This window comes from Curcuma longa, chromosome 5, assembly GCF_044706935.1.
Source record: "Curcuma longa cultivar G26 ecotype Majalengka, Jawa Barat chromosome 5, ITB_CL_G26_1.1, whole genome shotgun sequence".
NCBI lineage: Eukaryota > Viridiplantae > Streptophyta > Magnoliopsida > Zingiberales > Zingiberaceae > Curcuma > Curcuma longa.
In genome coordinates this window covers 8733194-8754978 of record NC_133865.1, presented here as the reverse complement: position 1 = coordinate 8754978, position 21785 = coordinate 8733194, and the positions used below count along the sequence as shown (strand labels likewise).

The 21785-nt window shown below is 37.8% G+C and overlaps 4 protein-coding genes across 4 annotated transcripts; all 4 read right to left on the bottom strand.

The window, feature by feature from the left end:
• LOC141829283 (anamorsin homolog) lies at positions 1–2892 on the bottom strand. The gene is made up of 8 exons (XM_074716721.1): positions 2771–2892; positions 2392–2545; positions 1991–2151; positions 1801–1905; positions 709–859; positions 482–618; positions 319–393; positions 1–223 (listed from the first exon to the last, which is right to left on the bottom strand). Exons 2-8 carry the CDS (start codon positions 2540–2542, stop codon positions 185–187), a joined length of 819 nt encoding a protein of 272 aa, XP_074572822.1. The 5' UTR covers positions 2543–2545; positions 2771–2892; the 3' UTR covers positions 1–184.
• Positions 2893–3578: 686 nt separating this feature from the next.
• Positions 3579–9572, bottom strand: LOC141829692 (rhodanese-like domain-containing protein 8, chloroplastic). The gene is given in 10 exon segments (XM_074717214.1): positions 3579–3791; positions 3962–4204; positions 4285–4563; positions 4675–4775; positions 5737–5828; positions 7623–7797; positions 8175–8324; positions 9061–9114; positions 9259–9464; positions 9467–9572. Coding segments are annotated over 9 exon segments (1296 nt in total). The 3' UTR covers positions 3579–3791; positions 3962–4071.
• A 417-nt stretch (positions 9573–9989) lies between these two features.
• LOC141829260 (uncharacterized) lies at positions 9990–16746 on the bottom strand. Its single transcript, XM_074716697.1, has 11 exons — positions 16351–16746; positions 14940–15027; positions 14124–14215; positions 13837–13955; positions 12098–12213; positions 11892–12019; positions 11695–11781; positions 10884–10944; positions 10758–10798; positions 10556–10676; positions 9990–10478 (listed from the first exon to the last, which is right to left on the bottom strand). Exons 1-11 carry the CDS (start codon positions 16698–16700, stop codon positions 10419–10421), a joined length of 1263 nt encoding a protein of 420 aa, XP_074572798.1. The 5' UTR covers positions 16701–16746; the 3' UTR covers positions 9990–10418.
• Positions 16747–17410: 664 nt separating this feature from the next.
• Positions 17411–21364, bottom strand: LOC141829326 (glutamate receptor 3.1-like). Its single transcript, XM_074716779.1, has 6 exons — positions 20602–21364; positions 19176–20524; positions 18799–19076; positions 18691–18722; positions 18187–18593; positions 17411–18099 (listed from the first exon to the last, which is right to left on the bottom strand). Exons 1-6 carry the CDS (start codon positions 20924–20926, stop codon positions 17620–17622), a joined length of 2871 nt encoding a protein of 956 aa, XP_074572880.1. The 5' UTR covers positions 20927–21364; the 3' UTR covers positions 17411–17619.
• Positions 21365–21785: the final 421 nt, after the last annotated feature.

Sequence of the window (21785 nt, the reverse complement as noted above, 5' to 3'; positions counted from 1 at the left end):
TGATCCAAGACTTTTTCTTTACTTTTTTGTATATATTTCATGACACACAAAAACCATCCAATTTGTATGCGACTGCGACTGTTCAACAGAATCATTTCAAAATGACTAGTTTCAGAGATCTGAAAGCTAACTTATCTATGGCCTTCACTGGAGATTACAAAGAATAGGTCATGCTTCTCACCACTCAAATATCAGCAGCTAGGAAATTTGTTGATAGAGATACCTGAAATAACACAAAGCAATGAGCATGAGTTCACGTTTCAGAGAGGGATGACAAATTTGGACCAAGTAAAAAACCCAGAAAGCTCCAGACTTCACCTTTTCACCAAGTTTGAAAGGAGGAAGGCCTTTGTACGGACATGTGCCACAGCGAAATGCATCGCCAAGACCACACTGTACAATTGCAAAAGGTTATCAAAAGGAAAAGTGGGAAATTTTGAGAGGCGTCAAAGAAGTTCTGAGAATGTGAACAAATGTTTACATTGCCACATGCTGATTGAGGGTTATTTATCTGGTCAGTGGTCAGACCCAGCTTCAGCACTTTTGCTTCTTCCTCTGCCCGACCACAAACGCAGTTCTTGCAGGCTTTCCTCGTCTTCCCAACTTCACAATCTCCTACTGCATTGGGTAAATCAATCATAAGCCAAACTTTGGCAACCCTACTGTAAAATAAAGACAGCATGAGTATTATAGACCAATATAGCTAACCTTGAGCCAACTGTGGTTTCTTCAAGTCCTCCTCCGATAAAAGATTATCCTCATCAATTAGATCTGAGTCATCATCGATTTGAATTTTTGGAACTGTTTTCTTTAGGGAGAATGATGAACCCACTGACCAAGAGGCCTTTTTCCCCTTGATCTGCATCAAATTGTCAACAACAAGAAAGACAACAGTGAGTGGCAAGTATCCTTTTTAAAATCAACAATAAATGATGAAACTCAAACTCAAATATAAGTGCCACAACTCAAGATTCCATTTTATCTTGATCTGCATGCGCATCAATTTGTTAATAGCAATGAAGATAAAAGTGGGCATATATAATCCTTTGGAATCAACAATTATCTACCAAAAAAAATCAAAGAATTTTCAGTCACTTCAATATGTTCAATTTTTTTTTTTCATATTATGCTATATTCTAGTCATTGACCAACACAACCAGTATGCACGGGTGGATTAGTTGTACCAGGTAGATCAGAATTAAATACCAGAGCACATTGACATTACAACCACTCAGCAAGGGTCTGAACCAAGCGAGTAACAGCAGTAACTGCACAACGCAGCTCTCTCTCCTATGCAATGAATCTGAACTGGTGCAAGTACTAGTCAATACAACCAATATGCACAATTATTAATTTTAAGTAGTCAAGTTAAATATAAAACATATACTACAGCAGATTAATGTAAAATATTGCCTCATATCCATCAACAACTACAAGACATGAATCCATCGACAAATTACAATCCTTAAGCCCACGAAGGTCATGAGAGGTTGCAAAGACTTAAGTGACTCAATAATATGAATATGCGAGGTAAGACATACTCAAGCTATGCTTTGACAGACTAATCAAGTATAGTGTTAGGCCTCCATAAATGAAAACCTTCGGCAGTTCTTAAATTAAATGGCTGTTTCAGGAATATCTGTCTCTCAGCAATAGTAATATGTATCTAATTTCAATTTGTTGTCATTAAACGATTAGTAAGGTTACAATTATGTTACTCTGTTCTTGCCAATACATGGATCCTAACATATAAAAGGAAGATGCCTCAGGGTATAAGTTGAGTTGAAAATTTGAACTTACACTAAATGATTGAAGCTGTTCATTGGGTAGAAAAGATTTTACTTCCAAAGCTTGTACTTCTAAAAATCCTGCCATCAACAGCTTTCGCTCAATTGTGGAGGTTTGCTGCAACAGAAGCAACAACATAAACATCCACTCTAGCTTTTTAAGACAAAAGGCGCACCACATTCCATCATCTATGAATTCTTACCTTATATTCACTCTGATCATAAAAAGCCTGTACTAAAACAGCTCCACCAGGTTTAAGCACTCTAGAGATCTCCTCGACCCATTTTTCATCAACGAGTTCAGGTGATTCAGAGACTGACACAACCAAATCAAGCGAACCAGACTCCATGGGTAACTTTCCTCCTGCAATCAATCATTGTATCATAATTAATTATCATTCCACGTCGTTACAAGATCACTTAGAACCATGCCGTCTAAATTTAGAATAAGATAGAACAGGTAAAGTGATGATTAATGTGTCTACAGATGGTTCAATTCTAAACCATATGAATCCCTAAATACAAGAATTGGGCAATTGCAATGCCGCAAGGAAAACAATCAATCCCAAAAAAGAAAGAAAGAACGAAAGAAATAACAATTTACCCAACGAGGCCGCTAGGGTTATGACGAGCACGTCGTCTCGAGCAACCAAATCGAACCCGAGACTCGAATCACTTACAGAAGCGAGCACTACATTGACAGGGATGAAGACATTATCCGTCAGCAGAAGAGCTCGTTTCCTGGTCTCCGACATTTCCTAAACAATTAACTAAAAATAAGAAACAGATCGTGGAAAACTCAATATAAACAGAATAGGAATATGAATAGCAGCGATTCTTACATAAAACATAAGAAAAAAAACAGAAATTTATGGAAGGAAAACAAATATATAGAAAACTCCGCCCATTTTGGGGCAAATCCAGGCCGAACGACGAGGATCAAACAGGACAACGAACCAGCAAGATTGAAACTCGAGGAAAACCTTCTAAAGGGAAATCAAGGAGGCAGTCTTGGATCCGCGGAAGCGAATTCGAACCCTCGAAAGGCAAAGACGGATCTCCGAAGATGGTGACGGCCGCCGCTTCGCGTTCGCGTGATTTCGATCTACGACTCGCTTTAATTTCCAGAGCTCTAAATATTTTTTCTTTATTCTTACTTGGACGGCGAGGAGAACACGCCGACTGAGAGGACGGCCAGGATTGGAGCGTAATTTAAAACAGGATGCTCGATTTCGACGAAGGCGGTTGCGCCGCCGTGCATTCCACGCGGCTGCTTTGCGATTCGTGAGTGGATTGGTCAACGCATCCAGCGGTCCAGGATGAAGCAGGATCCAATAACAAATTTGATTCTTCCTTTTAGGTTGACATAATGCTGCTTGTTCTTCATCTTGGCGGCGACCAATCCCTTTGACAGATCGTCCAATGCCATCTTCTTCCCATCTGCAGCAAAAAGAATCAAAGTCACAGGTGACATGCATATAGGCCATCTCTGCACATTGCAAGGTTGCTTATGAACCGTAACCCAGCAGCAGTCAAACTCATGACCTTCCTTTAAGGATATTAAGTATTAACAGAAACCATGCTCATCTTCTGCAAGACTACTGCGTCGTAACTAACTCAGTTATACCCCGCTCAGATACTACGTAGAGAAGTACAAAATTTTTGTATTGTTATTGGTTTTTCCCATAAACTAACACATCATATATAGAACTCAAGCATACACCCTATCGTTAAATAGCTGATGGTATGAGTTACAATCATACCAATGAATACTGATCAACACTGGAACCATTGACAAAGCAGCTGATTTGAATACCATTATTTGTGCAAGTGATCTTCCATAACACAGAAAGTGAGAGATAATTAAGAAAGAAAAGAGACCGTATCCATTGTACTCTACCTAATGAACTTTGCACCTTACAACCTTTGTTGCCTTTCTTCCTTCCGCTAAGCATCCATCACCTGCTCTTCTGAAAATGGTTGAGAGCCTTGATGCAACTGTTTCTGAGAAACAAACATAAGTTATCAATCCTAGTGCAACGGCTTACAACAACTGGGTCGAACATTAACCAGTGCAACAAATAATGGTCATGGATAGCTAAATTTCCGGAATAGTATCAGAAACATTATCGGTTGCATATTCAAAGTTTTGAAGCGTGTAACCGCTATGATACCTTTGTCTTACTTCATATAACCTTTGTGACAATTTGTACTGCTTTAGTAAAAGAAGGTAGGCTTGAAACTGTTCAATGAAACGAAAAACAGATACTTGTATCTTCCTTTGCTACTCACAGCTGCGATACATGTGCCACTTCTGGTATCTCTGGTGGCCAGGAAGTACAGGTCTAAGTCGAGGGGCGCATGTGCAGTCTAAACAACAACACCCACTAAGTTGTGACACACAAATACTACATGACCTGAAAAGCGAAGGCCTGCAATCAAGGCATGGTACTTATAATTTTTGTAAACAAGCCAGGTTGGGTCAGAAGGTACTGACAAAAAGAGCCGGTTGCAGTCGAGGTTTGCACAGTTGCGGTGTCGATATTCCAGCAACTTTGATCCACATACATAACACCTGGCAAATCCACTATTTCCATGCACCAGTTCAGGTTTTGCAAAGGCACTTTCACTGAACCCTGGTTTGTAGATGGAAGGAGGTAAGGACAGCCGTTCATCAAAGACAAAAAGGTTACCGATCCATCCAGCTGAACCTTCACTCTTGAGATAATTTGAGACTCCACCACTTAAAGTGTATAAATTTTGAAAACCCTTCTGTCTGCAATATGAAATAAGAAGTCAGATAAATGAGGAGACCTATGAGAATAGTCGGAACTCAAGAAGGTTGTGTGTTTTCATATGAGCAGTGCAAGCAAGAACAATATGGTACCTAAGAATTGTGGAATACACATCACATCTTATGCCACCAGTACAATACATCAGTATATCAGTGTTTTCCATGTCGATTTTAGCTAAAGGATCGGAGGCTGCCTGGATGCAGAAGATGCAAAATGAGTTTGAAAAATGGAGAATAGAACTACCAAAGGGATAAAGCAGCAGCGATTTACATACATTATCTGCATTTTCTTTATAATTTGTCTATACAGGTGCAAATAAATATGCACTTAGGTCTTAAATATGCAGTTGTGTATGAAGTTCTAAGTATTTCCTACAGACCACATCATCACTCTCTAAGCAGGGCAGATAAGGAAGGTTTTTATATGGATCTCATGTCCGTGTGTAATATCATCAAACCCTACTATTTTTTTCCATCACTTTTAATGAAGATTATCAACATGGAGATTAGTAATTGAGAAGATATTTAGGGAGTTTCTCATTCATGTTGTGTCTTTTGCTTGGTTTGGGAAGATTGATGGGTGGTCCAAGCGAGAATTGTAATTGTAACACGAAAGTAAATCAATAATATATTTGTGAAGATGAAGATAAAAACAAAACAAGATTTACGCAAAAGCTGCTTTATCTTGGGCAAATGTCTTAACAAGACCATATTTTTCTAAAATGCTCTGACAAGGATCCCTTTTCAAAAAACAAAATATACCCCTAAGATAATTTCTCTCCATTTTTGTAAAAAATTGATGCAGGCCAATTTAGAAAAATAGGAACTTTTTAAGGCATTTGTCCTTTTATCTTTTGAGGCAATAAATCCAATTAAATAAGGTGGCTAACAAATTTTCAGTAGAAATATCTACATTAGGTAAGACACACTAAAAAATTGATTGTATGCTCGGTGCTGCCATTAGAAAGCAACTACGGTCATTTGAAATGCTTAATGCTATCAGATTAACTTGTGGGGGTGGCGGGGGGGGGGGGCGGTGTACAGATTAACCAAACAATGACAAAATTGTTTTGTTTTCTGAAGGTAACTATGCTAACATTTGGCCAGTTCTGGAACTAAACTAAGATAAATGTATTAGCCAAAAGGCGAACATACCTCCACATTTGAGAGTCCAAAAGATGTGCTTCTAAAACAGTCGACATTAGGTCTTTGTGCTCCTTGGAAATGACCAACATCCCACTCATAGCCTGCATAGATGTGACAAATCCAGATGGCATGAAAAAAATAAGCAAGCATGCAAAAAGCAAAAAAAGATATGGATCACAAATATATAAACAGCATTCTATGAAATTAGAAGAGAGAAATTCCATAAATGGTCATACACAATGGAAGGGAAAAGGCAAAATTCTTAAATTACACACCAGGCTGTCTTAATCCCAAACTGTGTTGTTATTGTTTGAACAATGCGGGCATCCATTGCTTTTCATGGACAAGTTCCTTACACAACACTTTCTTTAGGATACTATTATTGTTTCCTGTGGCCAAAATTACTTTTGATCGCCTTTTTCTCAAGTGGCAACTGTGTTACATTGACCCTTTCATCAACTTCGCAATAAGAACATCTTCATTCATGGTAGTCTTACTAAGAAAGTCTAATATGACGAAGCATCATGGAGGAAATTTTGACCTAGTGTGCAAGCTAAAAAATTCTTTGCACGAACCGGCACAATCTTCAGGGGCTTAATTTGAAAAAAAGTTAGCTATGCACTTTTTTAGCTTGAAATGACCAAGAGCTTGATAGATCACTAATACCTCACCTTTTAGTCAGAAGATGCCCGAATCCTTATTGTCTCGGTAGGCAACATCATCATGATTCCATTAGCATAACATGACCAAGGAGTACCTCTATTAGCATTCTCAGGCCAAAGACATAACATATCTCAAGTACTTATTTGGCATGAAGGTTGACCTCTTAGGGGAGGCATTAACAACTCTCAAAGGAAGTATGTAGTTGATATGCTTGAAGAGGCTTATGTGTTGGAGATCAAACAGCTAAGATTCTATCAGATTCTGAAGTACAAAAAGGCCAATAGAGAAATTGAATTAGCAAAGAATTATAAAGTATGACATCTCCTTTGCAGTTAGTATGATTATCATAATCACTATTATCAGGCAACCTTGAAGATTCTATAATACCGTAAGAATGCTCTAGGGCAAGATCTTTTGTCTCAAGCTATGAGGTATATTGACATTGATTAGAAAAGTTCTTTAATAGATAAATGTTCTGCACCATACTACCATAGTTTTTTACGAGATAATCTAATTTCCTATAAGAACAAGAATCAAGTGTAGATAAAATTATGACTCCAGTAACATGTGAGATCATTTGGATCAAAGTCATCAAATAATTGATAATCAAGTTGGGACATACTTCCAATAAAGTTTATAAAATTGTATTATGATAATCAATCCGCCACACAAATAATCTTGAATCTGATGTTTCATGAGTACCAGAACATATTGAAATTGATATCACCTCCAATACATAGAAGATATAATCCAATAAAATTCTCATTCATTTTGACTTCAATGATAAGTTGGTAGTTTGCTAATCAAATCATCAAAGAATCATAGAATCAAATATATTTGTAACAAGTTGAATTTCCACAATACATTTGAATTAGGTTAAGGGTGAGGATTATGGACCAAGGTAACTAATTGTAAATATCATATAGTATAGAGTGTAATGCATAAAGTTTTAAAATAAATATATGTACAAGTAGATGGGACTACCTAAGGTAAGAAAACCTTATAATTTTCACCATTAAAGCAATTCAAAGCTTCTCAAAACATTAAGTGTTTGATAAGTGGGTGTCGTTTATTTGTTGATGTCGTACTCAACTTTTTATATCAACTTTAAATCGTTCAGAGCATCATATCTTACAGCTCAGTTTTGTGCATAGATGACATCCTACTTAATCTGAGACACAAGTTATGTGATTGGAATGTTTTAAGTGTGCACAACAATGAATAAGAGTTACCATTTCTCACATCCAGAAGTAGGCATTGCCTACCAGATCCGTGGTTATCCACTTTGCTTGTTGATATGCCAAAATCATCCATAGCTTGCAGTCTTTCCTTCCACTCAGATGGAGTCAATGGGTGAGCTCTCATAGCATCATCTACTAGAGGAAGATGGGCAGTGCCACCTTCCATCTAAAGAAATATTAGATATTTAGGGGGGAAAGGTTAGAATATAAATAAGTTGAATACTACAGCTTACTACAAGTTGCTTGGTCAAAAGTGAAACTTCTAAAATATATTGCAGAAATCTAGAAGAAAAAATTTTCATTAGGAGATAACTGCATTATGGAGTTGAATTTTCTGTTACAATATAAAGACCCAAAGAGAGAGCAAAAAATTTCAAATTAAATTAATGGGGTAATCAAATTTCCAATAGATTACAAAAAAATCACAGAGCATTGTTTTTATTAATAAATGAGAAAATTTAAATATCAGAGACACCTTACAGATTAAGAATATTGTGTGGCAAAGCAAATCAAAAGACAAATCTAGAGAAAAAAATTGCTTGCCTGTACAAGTGATGGTTTGTATCGCAATTTCAATCGAGGGAAAGCATGGCCATTACAAGCTGGTGAAACCTGGACCAATAGATCTGAAAATCTATGATCTTTCTTAACCCAATCTGTGTATTCCAGAACATCTCCATTTGGACCACTATACTGCAAAAATAGTATGTTGACGATCCAACAAGAGCTTAAGATGAGTAAAAAGTAAAAGAGTCAGCTTGAAAACACTTCAAATTGTTATTGAATGTAAAATTTTTTGCATGCTGGCAAATCATGTGTTATTGTTGTCTTTGTTGCATTCACAAATCAAAGCAATGCACTGCATTGAACCAAACTGAAAAATCTGGTTCATCAGTTTTTTATTCAGTTTTGGATTAAGAAATAGGGGGAATATATATTTTAGGTTGAGACCATGGTAAACTAGTAAGAAATTTGACTGGCTGTTTTCTCTGAGCAATTGTCATGTATTTGTGAATCAGGTATATAGTAGTTGCATTCTTTTGCATTGATCTAACCAAAACACATTTTATCACTTTCCCAAACCCATGAACGAAGTTTCTGACCAGTCAATGCCATGGAGGCATTCATCAGAGCGGCGGGAGGATATTTGAATGCAGAATGGCCCATTATAAATAAAATGTTTTCTGATCAATTTACTTTTTAAACTACATTCCCTTGTCCACTTTCAGAAAACGTAAGGTGACACAGGCAGAGAATTCCATGAACAATAATCTAAGATATGGCGTTTCCTCTCAATTACATGTTCATACCCTATGTACTTCGAGTAATAACGCAGCTCACAAGAGAATAATAACAGATATTTTTCAGTCATACAGATGCTCTAGATTTACATCGTTCTTATATGCCAAAAAAATTATGTAAAAGGTACCTGCGCATTAATTCCTTGCTCGTTGATGTATATGCGACCGTGAATATCCCGTTCCTGGTACCATAAAGGCGATGTCATTGGGTATTTAGCATTCTCTCTATATCATAATAAACGACTGGCTTTTCATTGTGTAGGGTTAGTGTATTCTAATTCAGACTATAAAAACATATCAAGGAAATGTTTAGTAAAGAACAAGACCTGGATGAAATCGAGGTGCTTAGCAACCACAGCCTCGGGATCTTCGATGGCGGCGAACTTGTAGAAACTGGCAACCACGAAATCTTCCTCCGGGAAGATCGACTTTCTAGCTCCTGATTCGGGATTTTTATCGGCGCGGCGGCGGGAGCCAGCGACCCCGGGGCTTCTTGACGCCGCTCGAATGGGAGAGAAAGGTCGGAGCAGGAAGGGGGAAAAGAGGGGAAGCGATATGCGAGGGGAAGCCGGCCGAGGCAGAGGGCGGAGCGCGAGAGGGACGTGGACGCAGCGCTGCCGCCGACGCATGCCGTCGCCATCCCTCGAGCTGCGTTATCTGCAACTAGGCATTCGCTTAGAATTTTGCCGTTGCCAAATTTGCTAGAACATGAAAAAAAAAAAGGAAAGAGAATGTTTCCTTATCTAGCAGTCAAACATGAAAAAAAAAATATACAGAAAATTAATTTACACTGATAAAATCATTTCCTATGAAATAAATGTAATATTTATTTTTTTCACATCGATCTGCCCAAAGAAACAAAATGAGCGAAAATGGACTTGAGGAAGAGAGTATAGTTCCTTCCTCTAACTTTATCTTGCAATGCATTCTTCGAGTTTGAGATGATCAAGTGCTTATCTTGAATTGTTTCTACAAAGTCCAGCTACAAGTTTCAGAAACCAGAAATTTTATTGATGAATCATCTAATTCAGACAGCATTAGACAAGTGCACAAAATCTTGCAAAAGTGAAGTGGAATGATTCTATTCAACTTGAATACAGTCGATATTAGAATTTGTTTTACACTGGTAAGTGGTTAAGTACCAACCATAAATCTTATCATTTTCCTCAGCAAGAAGAAGAAGATATAATTTATGAGTCTCAAAAAAAGTTGCCTCGAGTAATCTACCCGCCGAGATGTGAGTAAACAACGGTAGATTTTCCAAGTTCGGTGTTCTCAACAAGGGCGGAGCCACATTCATGTCTACCCGGGCTGTAGCCCGGGGGCTCAACGACATTACAAAGGAGGTAAATTTTGATTTACTACTGGAGAACAGAGAAAAGAGGAAGATTAGTCCGGATAGCAGCATCAACATCGTCGTTTGTAGCCCACGGCTTGGGATCAGCCCGGGTAGATCACCCGGGTTGGCTCCACCATTGTTCTCATCTCATTTGTACCATCCAGCAAGAAAATGCCTCAGCAGGAAACAGAAAAGGCATGACAAAGCCTGCGTCGAGAACGAGTTCGCAGTATTGATTACATTGGTAGGCATGCAAGGTGAAGAAGTAATTACTACAAACTCACCTGGAAAATAAGAAGTCTAATGCATAGCATCTTTTCGGTGCACCGGCCGAACAATCTAAGGAACAGGTTTACTAAGGTCCCATCCTTTGTCCCAGTCAATAGTCCTGTTTGAGGATCAAATCTGGAAGAACACAACTTGCAATGTCAAGAAGGTTGGTAAAGATTGTAACATCATTGTAGCAAGAATCTAGCATGAACCTACTTTGGTAGGCGATGCCTTGGACAAGGAATTATCTTAAAAAGCTGCAATGATGATGAAAAGAATAAAAAATAAAATGGATAATTGTCAGTGAAATTAATCACAGGGAGGGAGGTTAAACCAACCAACCTGAGGACAGGAGTACAGGAAATTCAAAACTTGAGGCAAGAAGAAGAGCAGAAGTGTCTCACTGCAGAGAAACGACAGTGGCTTAGCATGGATAGTTGATAAGAGTTTACAGCCACGCGCATGTAAAATACACAAAAGTATAGCCATGCATTTGGATGCTTTTACTGGCATAATATCATGCAAACACTTCAACAACTATAGAAGATCACAAGTAATCCCGTCATGATTCGATAGAATAGACACCATCCAAACCGTACTTGTCTTTATCATTAGTTTCCAAACTGGCATTGAAGTAGAGAGAAAAATGACAAGTGTGGATGATTCTTCCTTTCCTCTGACTGCATCTCAAATCACACTCAGCAACAAAGATCTTCCACCGGCTATATCTCTCCTTTCTATAGATCGTGAACTCCAAGAACAGAGATGTTATGTTTTACTGGTCTGAAGAAATAGTGTTCATATGCCAAAATACAGATTTCAAGTTGATGCTAAGGCCTCCATTGCTCAGAATCAGTCATCAGGTGTCTACAAATATTTGCATCCAACATGGAGATCGAAATGTCTACAGGCGTCATGATAGTTAATTTGTTTTCTGCTAGTGTTGCCAATTGCCTTCTTTATGTTCTGGACGTACACTAATGAACTAAGGGCAACTAAATTTGTTTTATTAAAACTAATAGCCCACATAAAGTTCGTTAGATAGAGACCATTATTTACAGCATAGAGAAATATTATGAAGTTTATAGACAAGTAGGGACAAGAATTTACAGTTGTTATAACGAGAGAAAGTAAATGAAAGAATTGAACTTACCTGAAATGGCCAAGAATTCCAACTACAGCCAAAGCCATTCCAGCAAAGTAGGTGTAGGTATCACCAACAAAGACTGATGAAGGATACCTAGCATACAAATAGAAATACTTGCATCTTTGTATAAACTTCAGAACACCAAGCAATGCAAATGTTTTGTAAAGAATACCATAACCAATTGCTGAGCTGATTATGATTACCAGTTATATGAAAGTAGAGCCAATGAAGTAGTCAGTAAGGGAAGGACAAGATAAATAGAAAATGCATGAGCCTGCTGATATTCTGGGTCTGTAGATGCACCAATTTGCATCACATTATGAATTAAGACCTATAATTGGACTAAGTATTATTAGTTTCATCCAAAATGAAACATATAGAAGAAATATGATGTCTATAGCCTTCTTACTGCAGCGGAAATTACGACAGTCTGCCCAGCTTCCAGGCCATTTAAACCAGCATGGATGTTAATGGAGTTTGTGCAAAAGACTGCTAGCATGCCCATATATAGTTTGTAAATCCAACCTGTTCTTCAACACAAATATACAAGAAAAAAGAGCAAAGCCATGAATTGATCTTGAGATAGATGCAGCGTACAATCATTTAAGAAAGAAAAACAACAAAGTTTGCCACAGAACCCAAAAGACACCATGCATAACCAGATTGAAATAACTATTGTGAGAAAATATCTTTGTTGAAAAATTCAAGATTAAACAAGTTAATATGGTTGAAATTAGTGTTTCAGGATTTGGCAACCTTTCATTGTGAGCCCATTAAAGTTAAAATTATACCTCATCAGAATTAAACTTACAACATTAGCAATCTTATACTTAGGAGCCCATATAGAACTATATTTGGACAACAGAATAACAGTTGTGGCATGTTTAGTATGTTGAAATCAAAAGAGGAACAGAATCGCCATTGCACTTTGGATTTCAATCCTGTGTCTTCTATTTGAAAATGTGGAATGGAATTGTTCATTCTTAAGGTGCGCTTCCTATAAAAGACAGAAACCAAAAGAGAAATAAGCTCCCTCTGTTTATATTGATGGAAAAAATTAGGGTGGGTGATCTTTCTTCAATTTTCCTCTATATTTCTTCCGAGCAGAAATTGCACTCACATATGGAATGAAGCTCAAATTTAAGCCTAAAAAAATAAATTTATTTCTTTTTAAATATATATTTTTCTTATCTTTGACAAATAAAGTTTCAAAATTTTCTCCTTAAAAATATTTCAGAATTTTTCCGTGACTTTTTTTTCTCTACCCTCTTTTTTCCCTACCTATTTCTTTCCTTTGTAGGAAAGAAGGCCTAAAGTAGACGAATTTTAATTCCAAGTTCAAATACTAAATCATCCATTTCCCCTTATTTTCTCTTAGAAAAAAGGGTATGTGTGTATCTCATATTTACATAACTCTCCTTTAATTACCCAAAATCATTTCAATGTTTATTGGAATATTGAAACCAAAGATAGGAAGAGAATCAATTCCATTCTATACTGATTTCTATTCTATTCAATCCTGAATGCATTCCACTGTACCAAACATATATGTTTAGGTAAGAGGGAATGGAACGGGAATAAAATTGGAATTGAATGGAATGATAATTAGATTCCATTCCCAAAATATATTAGAAAATATCTGGAATAAAAAGAAATGTTTAGTGGTAAATCCAACGTTTGTTTCTTGTTTGATAAAAAAAATATTCAAAATCGTTAAAGGAGATTAAATGAATGCAGAATCATATGCATGGCGTGTTCAGCAAGTAAGACTTCCTTGTAGTTGACTTACTTCCTTTTAGCAAGTAAAATGAGGATTAGTCAAGTTATTCTATGCTGAAGTTCCTTTTACTGTTTTACTAAAAAACAGTAATGGAGATGCTGCCATCATGCATAAGGTATCTATCTCTGTTCATTCCCAAGATTCATCCGCTTACGTGTGTGTATAAATATTTCTATTGACATGATAACTAAATGCAACAAGAGAAATGATAATTGTTAAAACCATATTCATTTTTGGATTGAGAACTGTGGCACTAAATGCCATGCAAACTACAGTATCTGCAGTGAACACAAAAATCAAAACTAATATCCTCTGGACAGACAGTGTACGCAAAAACTTAATGTGTTTAATGTCCAACAAAAAAGTACCTAAATCAAGAACAGCTACTCCAACATATTGAATAAGTGGCTTTGGTATGATGATGGTAGTATGCCCAGCATATGCCATTAACAAGGGAAGAGTTGCAAATGAGGGTAGCAACAATTTTCTGCTCTTGAAAAGAAAAGAGAATCAGCTTCAAATAGAAACTAGGGAACAGCTTGCAGGATTCCAGATGAATGAGATGAAGTGGCTGCAGGAACTTGTCAAGAATAAAGGTAACACAAGAAAATACTAGAAGAATTAAATACAATAAAGTTCCTTCAGAAGATCATACACTCTCCAAGGGAGGTCAAGAACATCATCAACAAATCCCAGAAGAATCATGAAGCAGATAGAAGCCAGTGCTGCATTATATTCAACAAGCCACTGCATTCAGAACAAGTAGTTCAACCATGTGACTAAAAATCCATAAACACATGTTAAACTTCTGAAAGAAATGCGTCATGCACTTGCATTATCTGAAAAGAGAGCCATCTGCAATTCCGAGCCCATAACATGTTTTTGAACATAAATGATCAGAAATCAGAATGTGAAACAAGTCACAAAAACATCTCCATGAATAGACCACATTCAGATAATCAGAAAAGAATGGTAAGTCAAAAGGCTACATCGCACTACTTAATTCCTGATGAATCCATAAATATAAAATACAGCATAATGTTGAAATATGGGAGTGAAAGCATACATGGCCATGCTGGTCTCCATCACCAAACAACTGACAAGGTGATAAGAAATGAGAACAAAACTTTCCTAATGCAAAAGAGACCTGGAAAGGTACTAGATCTCAATGGTGGCATAGATCATCTTTTATAAATCTTAAACCACACTGAAGGTAGGAGTGCATATTATGCAGCTTTCAAAATTGTCATTTGCAAAGTTCAAGTAAACCATTTTATCACTGTGACAGTATTCCAACAGCATTTAAAGTGCATCATATTATATCAGCAAAAGAAAGCCTACAAACCATTTTGTTGTTTATTTTTGGTATATTTATGAAGAGTCATTCACAAAATTAATAAACAGAGAGATGCACATATACACAGCAACGTCACATGTATTTGTGAACTTCAAATAGGACAAATATACATACATTGGAGTCTGATGTGAAGTTGAAATGCTGAAACAATATAGCAACAACCAAGTAGACAAATCCAATAACGATGCCCAAAGATTCAGGCCTGAAAAAAAAAAGTGTTTATTATGAATTTTTTTATGCATAATATGATGGAATATCAATAAGAGAATCAGTATGTCTTGAAATCCATAAATATTTAATGCACTATACAGATTCATACATTTCCAAAATAATCTTGTCCATTCAGTAAGCTCACGCAAGAAGTCTTCTTTAAATAACCAGTGAAAATATGTTGATATTTTATAAATATTTTATGTGAGAGTTTAACTGAAAAAAAAAATCAAACTATATTAAGCGATTTCTAATCAAGTAAAATACCACAGCACTAGACAATAAACATTTCAAGTTTGAATTCAGTAGCTTAAAATTAAACTAAGAATAACAATAATTAAAAACTCATAAAAATCTAAAACACTTCTTCAGCAATAAATCAGCCTATTTTCTCAGTTATTTAGCTATTTCTGTACTGAAATCTACAAATATTGTCCAACCTAAAGATTATTACTACATATTTATGCATAAGAGGAACCAACTTTTGAAACAAATAAAAGAAGGGCAAACCAAAACAAAGTAAATGATCATCAGTTTAGTTATGTTGATAATTAAAGTCTCAATGGTTTGTCTCCATTATAGGGCAGCTTAACAATGTCAGCAAGTTCAATGCATAAATTGAAATAGCGTCAACTTGATGAATAACTTAAACATTAACCATGGAAGACAAAATACTTAGGTGATACCTTAATTCATATGTATAGCAGATTCAAATGTCAATAATTTATATATAATATGGAGACTTCATACTGCTTATCAACAAAAATATTATGACAACCTCAACAAATAAGAAACCTACACATTAAAGCCTCGATATGAATATTTTGTGTGAGCGGGAAGCTTCAATTCAAATGGCCAAAGCTAGTCAACTAGGACAAAAGCAGTTTCTCCTAAAACACCCAGAATTATAATGGTTAAATTGAATCCTCTCTTTCAAGTTGGATAAAAAGAAAAAACTGCACGCAACTCTACTAGTTCTAAGAAGTAAATCTTTGCACTATGTTTGAAGGCCATAGACTTCCCGATTGTGTTCAAGACATATTATGCTCTGGCGTAACTTACAAGCCTGAAGTCTAACAAAGTCAGTCAGCCCAACACAAGACACAGACTTTATTTAAGTAAAATGAAATGAATTTAATCGCCAGTATTTATAAACTCGGAAATTAACAATAAATTTCATGCAATCAACCTGCAGGAAGTCAGAAATCAGCAAAATTGACATCAAACAGGCGAACGAAAAGGCATAAAATTTCATCAAGGTAAGCGAAGCTTAATTAAGAAAATCAAGATAGAAAGCAAGGAGGAGAAAACCAACACTTTGATGGCTCCCTGCGGAGTCCCCTTCTTATTGATGTCAAACCCGAAGAGATTTCGGCGCAGCACGTAGCGTGTCGCCACGGGGATCATCTGCAGCGCCACGACGAAGGCGCCGAAGCTCATGGCGGCACTTATGGAGATGGATCTGCGCAATTCAGGCTCGATCTGGTAATGGACGAAGACGAGGTAAAAGAATGGGAGGAAAAACGCGGCGGCGGTTGCGACGATGATGCCAAGTTTCGGCGGAGCTAGGGGCGGGTCTTCCTCAGGTAGCAGTTTCTTTTCCTTAGCCGAGATCGGCGGCTGGATCTCTACAGGTTTCGAGGAGGGCTTCCGGCGAGTCGCCATGGCGGAAGCGGCGGGTCGTCGACTCGTCGGGAAGGAAAGGGCAGGGGTGAACTGAACGAACAAGAAGTGAGGGAAAGATGTCCACGCGGCGGCCGGTGAGTGGACGCTGGACGTGTCAAAAGGGAGTTAATAAGAGTGGGGCCCACTAATATGGGACCCAGACGGCTATTGGGTGCGAAATGTGATCAGAGGTAGCAAACGGGCAGACCGTCCGCTCAGATCGGGCTGAATCAACGGTTAAAACATTTAATCCTTTTCATATACTTCTTTTTTTAAAAAAACTAATTTATAATATCTTAGCCATTAAAGTCATCAAAATTAATATTCTAAATTATTTTTTTTTCGACTAGCCGGATCAGAGTCCATGCCATTAGGATTTTGACAATTTGAAAAGCATTTCATAATTCCGAAACTTTCAAAATATTTCAAAAAGAAAAAAAAAGAAAACAAATTCCTAAGATATTTTAATAATTAGCATGTAAGACACTACTAGCAAGCATGCAAAATTATCATAATACATGGTGTTATATGAATACTTACATTTACATTTCAGTAAGATAAAATTCATCACTTCAACGGTCTCATACGATCAGTTTCATAATTACCTGTAAAAAATAAATCGAGAAACTATAGTTGATATAAAAAAGGATATGATCTCAATTTTATCGAGATTCGACTTTTACCATTTCAATAAGTTTGTTCTGAACTATCTGAATACTTACAGTTATGGAGAGATATGGTAGAGCTAAATCCCACAGAACTTTGATTGGAGCTATTCGTATTGAGACTTCAACTGTCAACCACACTGCTTTCATCGAGAAGTTATAGTTGGTATAAAAAAGGATATTGTCTCGATTTCATCGAGATTCGATTCTTACCATTTCAATAAGTTTGTCCTGAACTATCTGAATACTTACAGTTATGGAGATATGGTAGAGCTAAATCCCACAGAACTTTGATTGGAGCTATGCGTATTGAGACTTCCACTGTCAACCACACTGCTTTCTTCTTGCTGCTGCATTTTTTTTCTTTTCGACCTGTTCTTGGCATCTTCTTCCTTCTCATCAATGAAAGAGAAGAACCTCCGCAGGCTGCGCCTGCACCTCGACCTTCCCACCACGGGAGAATTGGCCTCCTTCGAGGGACAGTGGCGAAGATATTGGCAAATCACGGTTACGAAATATATGAGCAAAGCAAGAACACAGGTCACTCCACATATCAAAAACAGACCCAAGAAGCTTCTTATTTGGAGGGATTCAGAATCGAGCTCGTTGATGTCGGAGCTGCAAGCGTCCGTGCTCAGCCACTTGTCGTGGATTCGTTGGAGATCGCCGTTTTCTGACAGCGTAAGGATCGCAGTAGAGAAGTCGACGGCTAAAGGAGAGTCCCTCGGAAATGCCTAGGATGATGATGAATGGCAAACACACAGGCTAATTAAGATTCATGAAAACTGAACACGATGATTGAAACTTCTTATAAAACTTACGAATCCCCAGCCGTTTCGGGTGAATGCTGATCCTACGACGGCAAACTTGCATTGAGTCGAGAGAAAGAGCTGGATATAGGGGAGCTCATCCACCACAGCGGCAACACCTCCATTGTTTGGCCCAAGCTCAAGTGCTCTTACGTAGTCTTCAGGAGGGCCAAGAGCAATTAGTCTGGACCTCGAAATGCCAAGCTCCTCAGCAAGATAGTTTTCAGTAAATGAGCCGGCTTGGAACCCTATAGGCTCATCACTAGCAACCAAGTTGTCGATGCCTGTCACTGGCGATCGCAGATGCTGGACGGTGAGAATTGAGGTCAGATTCGCTGTGTAACTCGACTGAATTATTAGCACAACGAAGAGCCAGATTATGAGGATCATACGCCCCGTAGTGCTTACAGTGTTTTCCCCTGTGAACAAATTACAGAGAGAAATCTGAATAATATTTGAAGCACAAGAATACTGCTAATCATAATTACTGAAGATCACGTAGGCTTCAGTTCTTACTATGAGCAAAGAATAGAGTTGAGAAGCTGAACCTACAATACAAAGCAATCGGAGATCAGATCGCATGGTGTCAAGTTCAAATGAATTAAAATGCAAATGAACACTTACCAAAACACAGTAACTATCTGTTTTCTAGGCGGGCCACGGAATTCATCGTTGAGCCTGTGCTCGAGGATCCAAATCACTGCTCCTATAAAAAGTAAGGAGAAGGCTGTGACACACCACATTTCCCAAGTAAACGGCTGCAAGAAAGCCCATGCGCCGGAGTTGCTCTTTTTCACGGCCGTCACTATTACAAGCCCAGATTCAGCATATGGCTGTGTGAAGTCAACAATCTTAGTTCGATTTGTTACTATGCTCATGTCACCAACAGCAGCATCAAATTCCTACAACAAGCAAAGATTCATCATGCTCAGTAAGTTTCAGTTTCTTCTTAGTGCTTCATTGAATTGTTTTTGCAGAACCATTTTTTCCTTAAGACTTACACCTAATGCAACCATTTCAGCGAGCTTCGTATAGCTGGGATTCTCATGGCCATTTCCGTAGGACACAAATCTGTAGGGAAGAGGATAAGGCAACAAGTTGACAGCAGCAGTGAACACGTCTATGCAGAAACCATTGATGTCGTTGCCATCTGATGATACTGAAACAAATTGTCTGAAACTAAATCTTTTTGGAACTCCAATTCTCAGCACGTTTCCATTGTTAGGGAAAACCCATCCGCGAGGTTTGGCCATCGTATCGCCGGGCCAAATCACACTGAGCAGTTGTTGGTTTGAAGTGGAAAGATTTGCTGGTTTTTCATACAATTTTTCAGGAGATACAATCGACAAACCAGAATAATTTGACCAGTAACCAATTGTTCTCCACCCAGTTCCTACTATATTGATCAAATCATAGGCTGGTTGAATCAGATTCCTTTCATGATCAAACTGGACTTTACCAGTTACACCATCAAAACTTGTGCTGAGAATCTTGTCCAGCAAAACCTGTCCCTGATCAAACACACTCATGGCCTCGAGATGTAGGCTCCCTCCCTCTGCGTCATGCAAATTCGAGTCGTTCGAAAATGAAACCCTCCCTCCATCGCTGAAAAAGGCATCCAATGCATGCGAAACCAACCAAACAGTATCGTAAGCATACAGTCCATAAGAGTTCAACTTGAAATTTTCAGCCTTTTCATTCTTGATTAGTTGGCTCCATCTTGAAATTAGCATGCTCTTGAGCTTTGAATCTGCAGTATGCTGGCGCAGTGAAAGAACTCCTTGCATTGTCTCCATAGTTGTTGCATCCAACGGCGTGGAAGAATCTAACAGAGAAGAAAGCCAATCCGTTGCTATCCAAACATACCCATTCGACATCATACCGAGGTATCTTGCCGTGGAGAAAATTTTGATACCGATATCTGGGCTCACATGTAGGACAATAATCCTTGAACCCATGAGTGCAACCTTCACCAACAAGTCCATGATGTCGCTCGATGTAGCCCCGGGCCGCAATGCAGCCTTGCTTGATATCATGTGGCGCTTTTCTGCAAGCTTGTCTCCGAGAGAAGTTACTGCATTTCGACCATGACCATCATCGATGAAGATTGCTATAACCTGGTTCCACTGATAATGATCGACTAGATCAGCAACAGCAGCCATTTGGAAGAGGTCGCTTTGGGTGCTCCGGACAAAGAAGGGATATTGCAGAGAGTTAAGTGTGGGATCTGTTGCAGCAAAGGACACGAGAGGGACTCGGAGCTCATTCGAAACATGCGAAATGACATGAGCAATCACAGACGACTGCGGGCCAATGATCGCAACAATGTCCGTCTCCATGAACTGCAAGGCTGTGCAAGTCAAATCCAAAAAGCATTCTGTTAGAGCTCACTCAGGCATTTCAACAAGCGGGCAATGTGCTACGCACCTTGAACAACACCTATGAGGTTGTTGCAATTGGAGTCTTGCATTTCGACAGCAAGTTTGGTGCCTCGGAGAATGCTTGGATCCGCATTGACGTCTCTCACGGCAGCATCAATTGCGACCTTGGCAACTCTTCCAATGGTGGTATTGTGTGAAAAAATGGCACCAACGTGCACTGTAGCAGGCCTCGTGGTGGAGCCATTCATACTGAGGCCGCTCAGGGGGAGATTAAGAAAGATAGCCAAAAAAAGAAGCAAAGCAGGCTTCATAACACTGAAAAATCTCAACTTTTTCCCTATTTTTAGAAACTTATCATAAATCCATCTCATACATGCACCGGTTAGCAAATAAGCAAAAAGGAAGAGTTGCTGAAAACAAGATCCATGAGGAACTGGAAAAGAAATTCGATTCAAAAGAAGTCGAGTTGTGAATCTAGTTTTGCAGGGCAAGGGGGGAAACAACAAAGGAAACAATTGCAGGATTTAGAACAGATAAGGAGGAGAAATAGGAACGTGTGGTTCAACTTCCAACTCAAAAAGTTGAAGCACAAACAGAACGCAAGTTCTAGATTAATGGAGAGAGGGACAGGAAACTACTTGCTCAGATTAAGAAGAAATATAGAAGAAAACATCTCACTGGATGCTGTTCTACTTCTCCTGAGAATTCTTGGGAGGAACAAGACAGGGCAGTGGGATGGCTTTTGTGCCATGGAAAATTATGCAAGGAAACATTTGTATGATATCTACACAAGTGAAAATTTGCATTTTAAGCGGATACAAATAATTTTATATATTCATGGAATGAGAAGACTGAATCTGATTAGAAATGGTTGAGGATATATAGTAAAAAATCCACATTATTTGTGGGAAAAAAGATCTTTAGATTCTGCATCACAAAATACATTATTAATTTATATTATTTTGGTTGTTGAAGGGTCATTTTCATATCATGTGATGCAGCGCAGATAATTATTAATTTATTATTCGAATATGAATACCGAATTATTGATTCAAAATTAAAATTTAAAATTAAGTAAATAATGATTTAAATAGATTAAGACCTTAACATTAAAAAAATAAAATATCCTCAAATTCTGACAAAAATAATTTAAAAAATTAAAATTATTCTTCTATTCCCACGTCACTATATTTTTTTTCTTATTTTTTTAGTTTATTGAAGTCATTCAAA

What these genes read in the sequence shown, in the direction of transcription:
- LOC141829283 (XM_074716721.1), bottom strand. Translation starts at nt 2,542, where the DNA reads ATGTCGGAGACCAGGAAACGAGCTCTTCTGCTGACGGATAATGTCTTC. An exon ending in AACCCTAGCGGCCTCGTTGG is followed by an intron (nt 2,152 to 2,391) that starts GTAAATTGTTAT and finishes GATTGATTGCAG; the next exon opens with GAGGAAAGTTACCCATGGAG. An exon ending in GAAACCACAGTTGGCTCAAG is followed by an intron (nt 619 to 708) that starts GTTAGCTATATT and finishes TACCCAATGCAG; the next exon opens with TAGGAGATTGTGAAGTTGGG.
- LOC141829260 (XM_074716697.1), bottom strand. Translation starts at nt 16,700, where the DNA reads ATGGCGACTCGCCGGAAGCCCTCCTCGAAACCTGTAGAGATCCAGCCG. An exon ending in GCTCTACTTTCATATAACTG is followed by an intron (nt 11,782 to 11,891) that starts GTAATCATAATC and finishes TTTGTATGCTAG; the next exon opens with GTATCCTTCATCAGTCTTTG. An exon ending in GGAATTCTTGGCCATTTCAG is followed by an intron (nt 10,945 to 11,694) that starts GTAAGTTCAATT and finishes GTTTCTCTGCAG; the next exon opens with TGAGACACTTCTGCTCTTCT.
- LOC141829326 (XM_074716779.1), bottom strand. Translation starts at nt 20,926, where the DNA reads ATGAGATGGATTTATGATAAGTTTCTAAAAATAGGGAAAAAGTTGAGA. An exon ending in CCTCATAGGTGTTGTTCAAG is followed by an intron (nt 20,525 to 20,601) that starts GTGCGTAGCACA and finishes TGACTTGCACAG; the next exon opens with CCTTGCAGTTCATGGAGACG. An exon ending in CCCGAAACGGCTGGGGATTC is followed by an intron (nt 18,100 to 18,186) that starts GTAAGTTTTATA and finishes TCATCATCCTAG; the next exon opens with GCATTTCCGAGGGACTCTCC.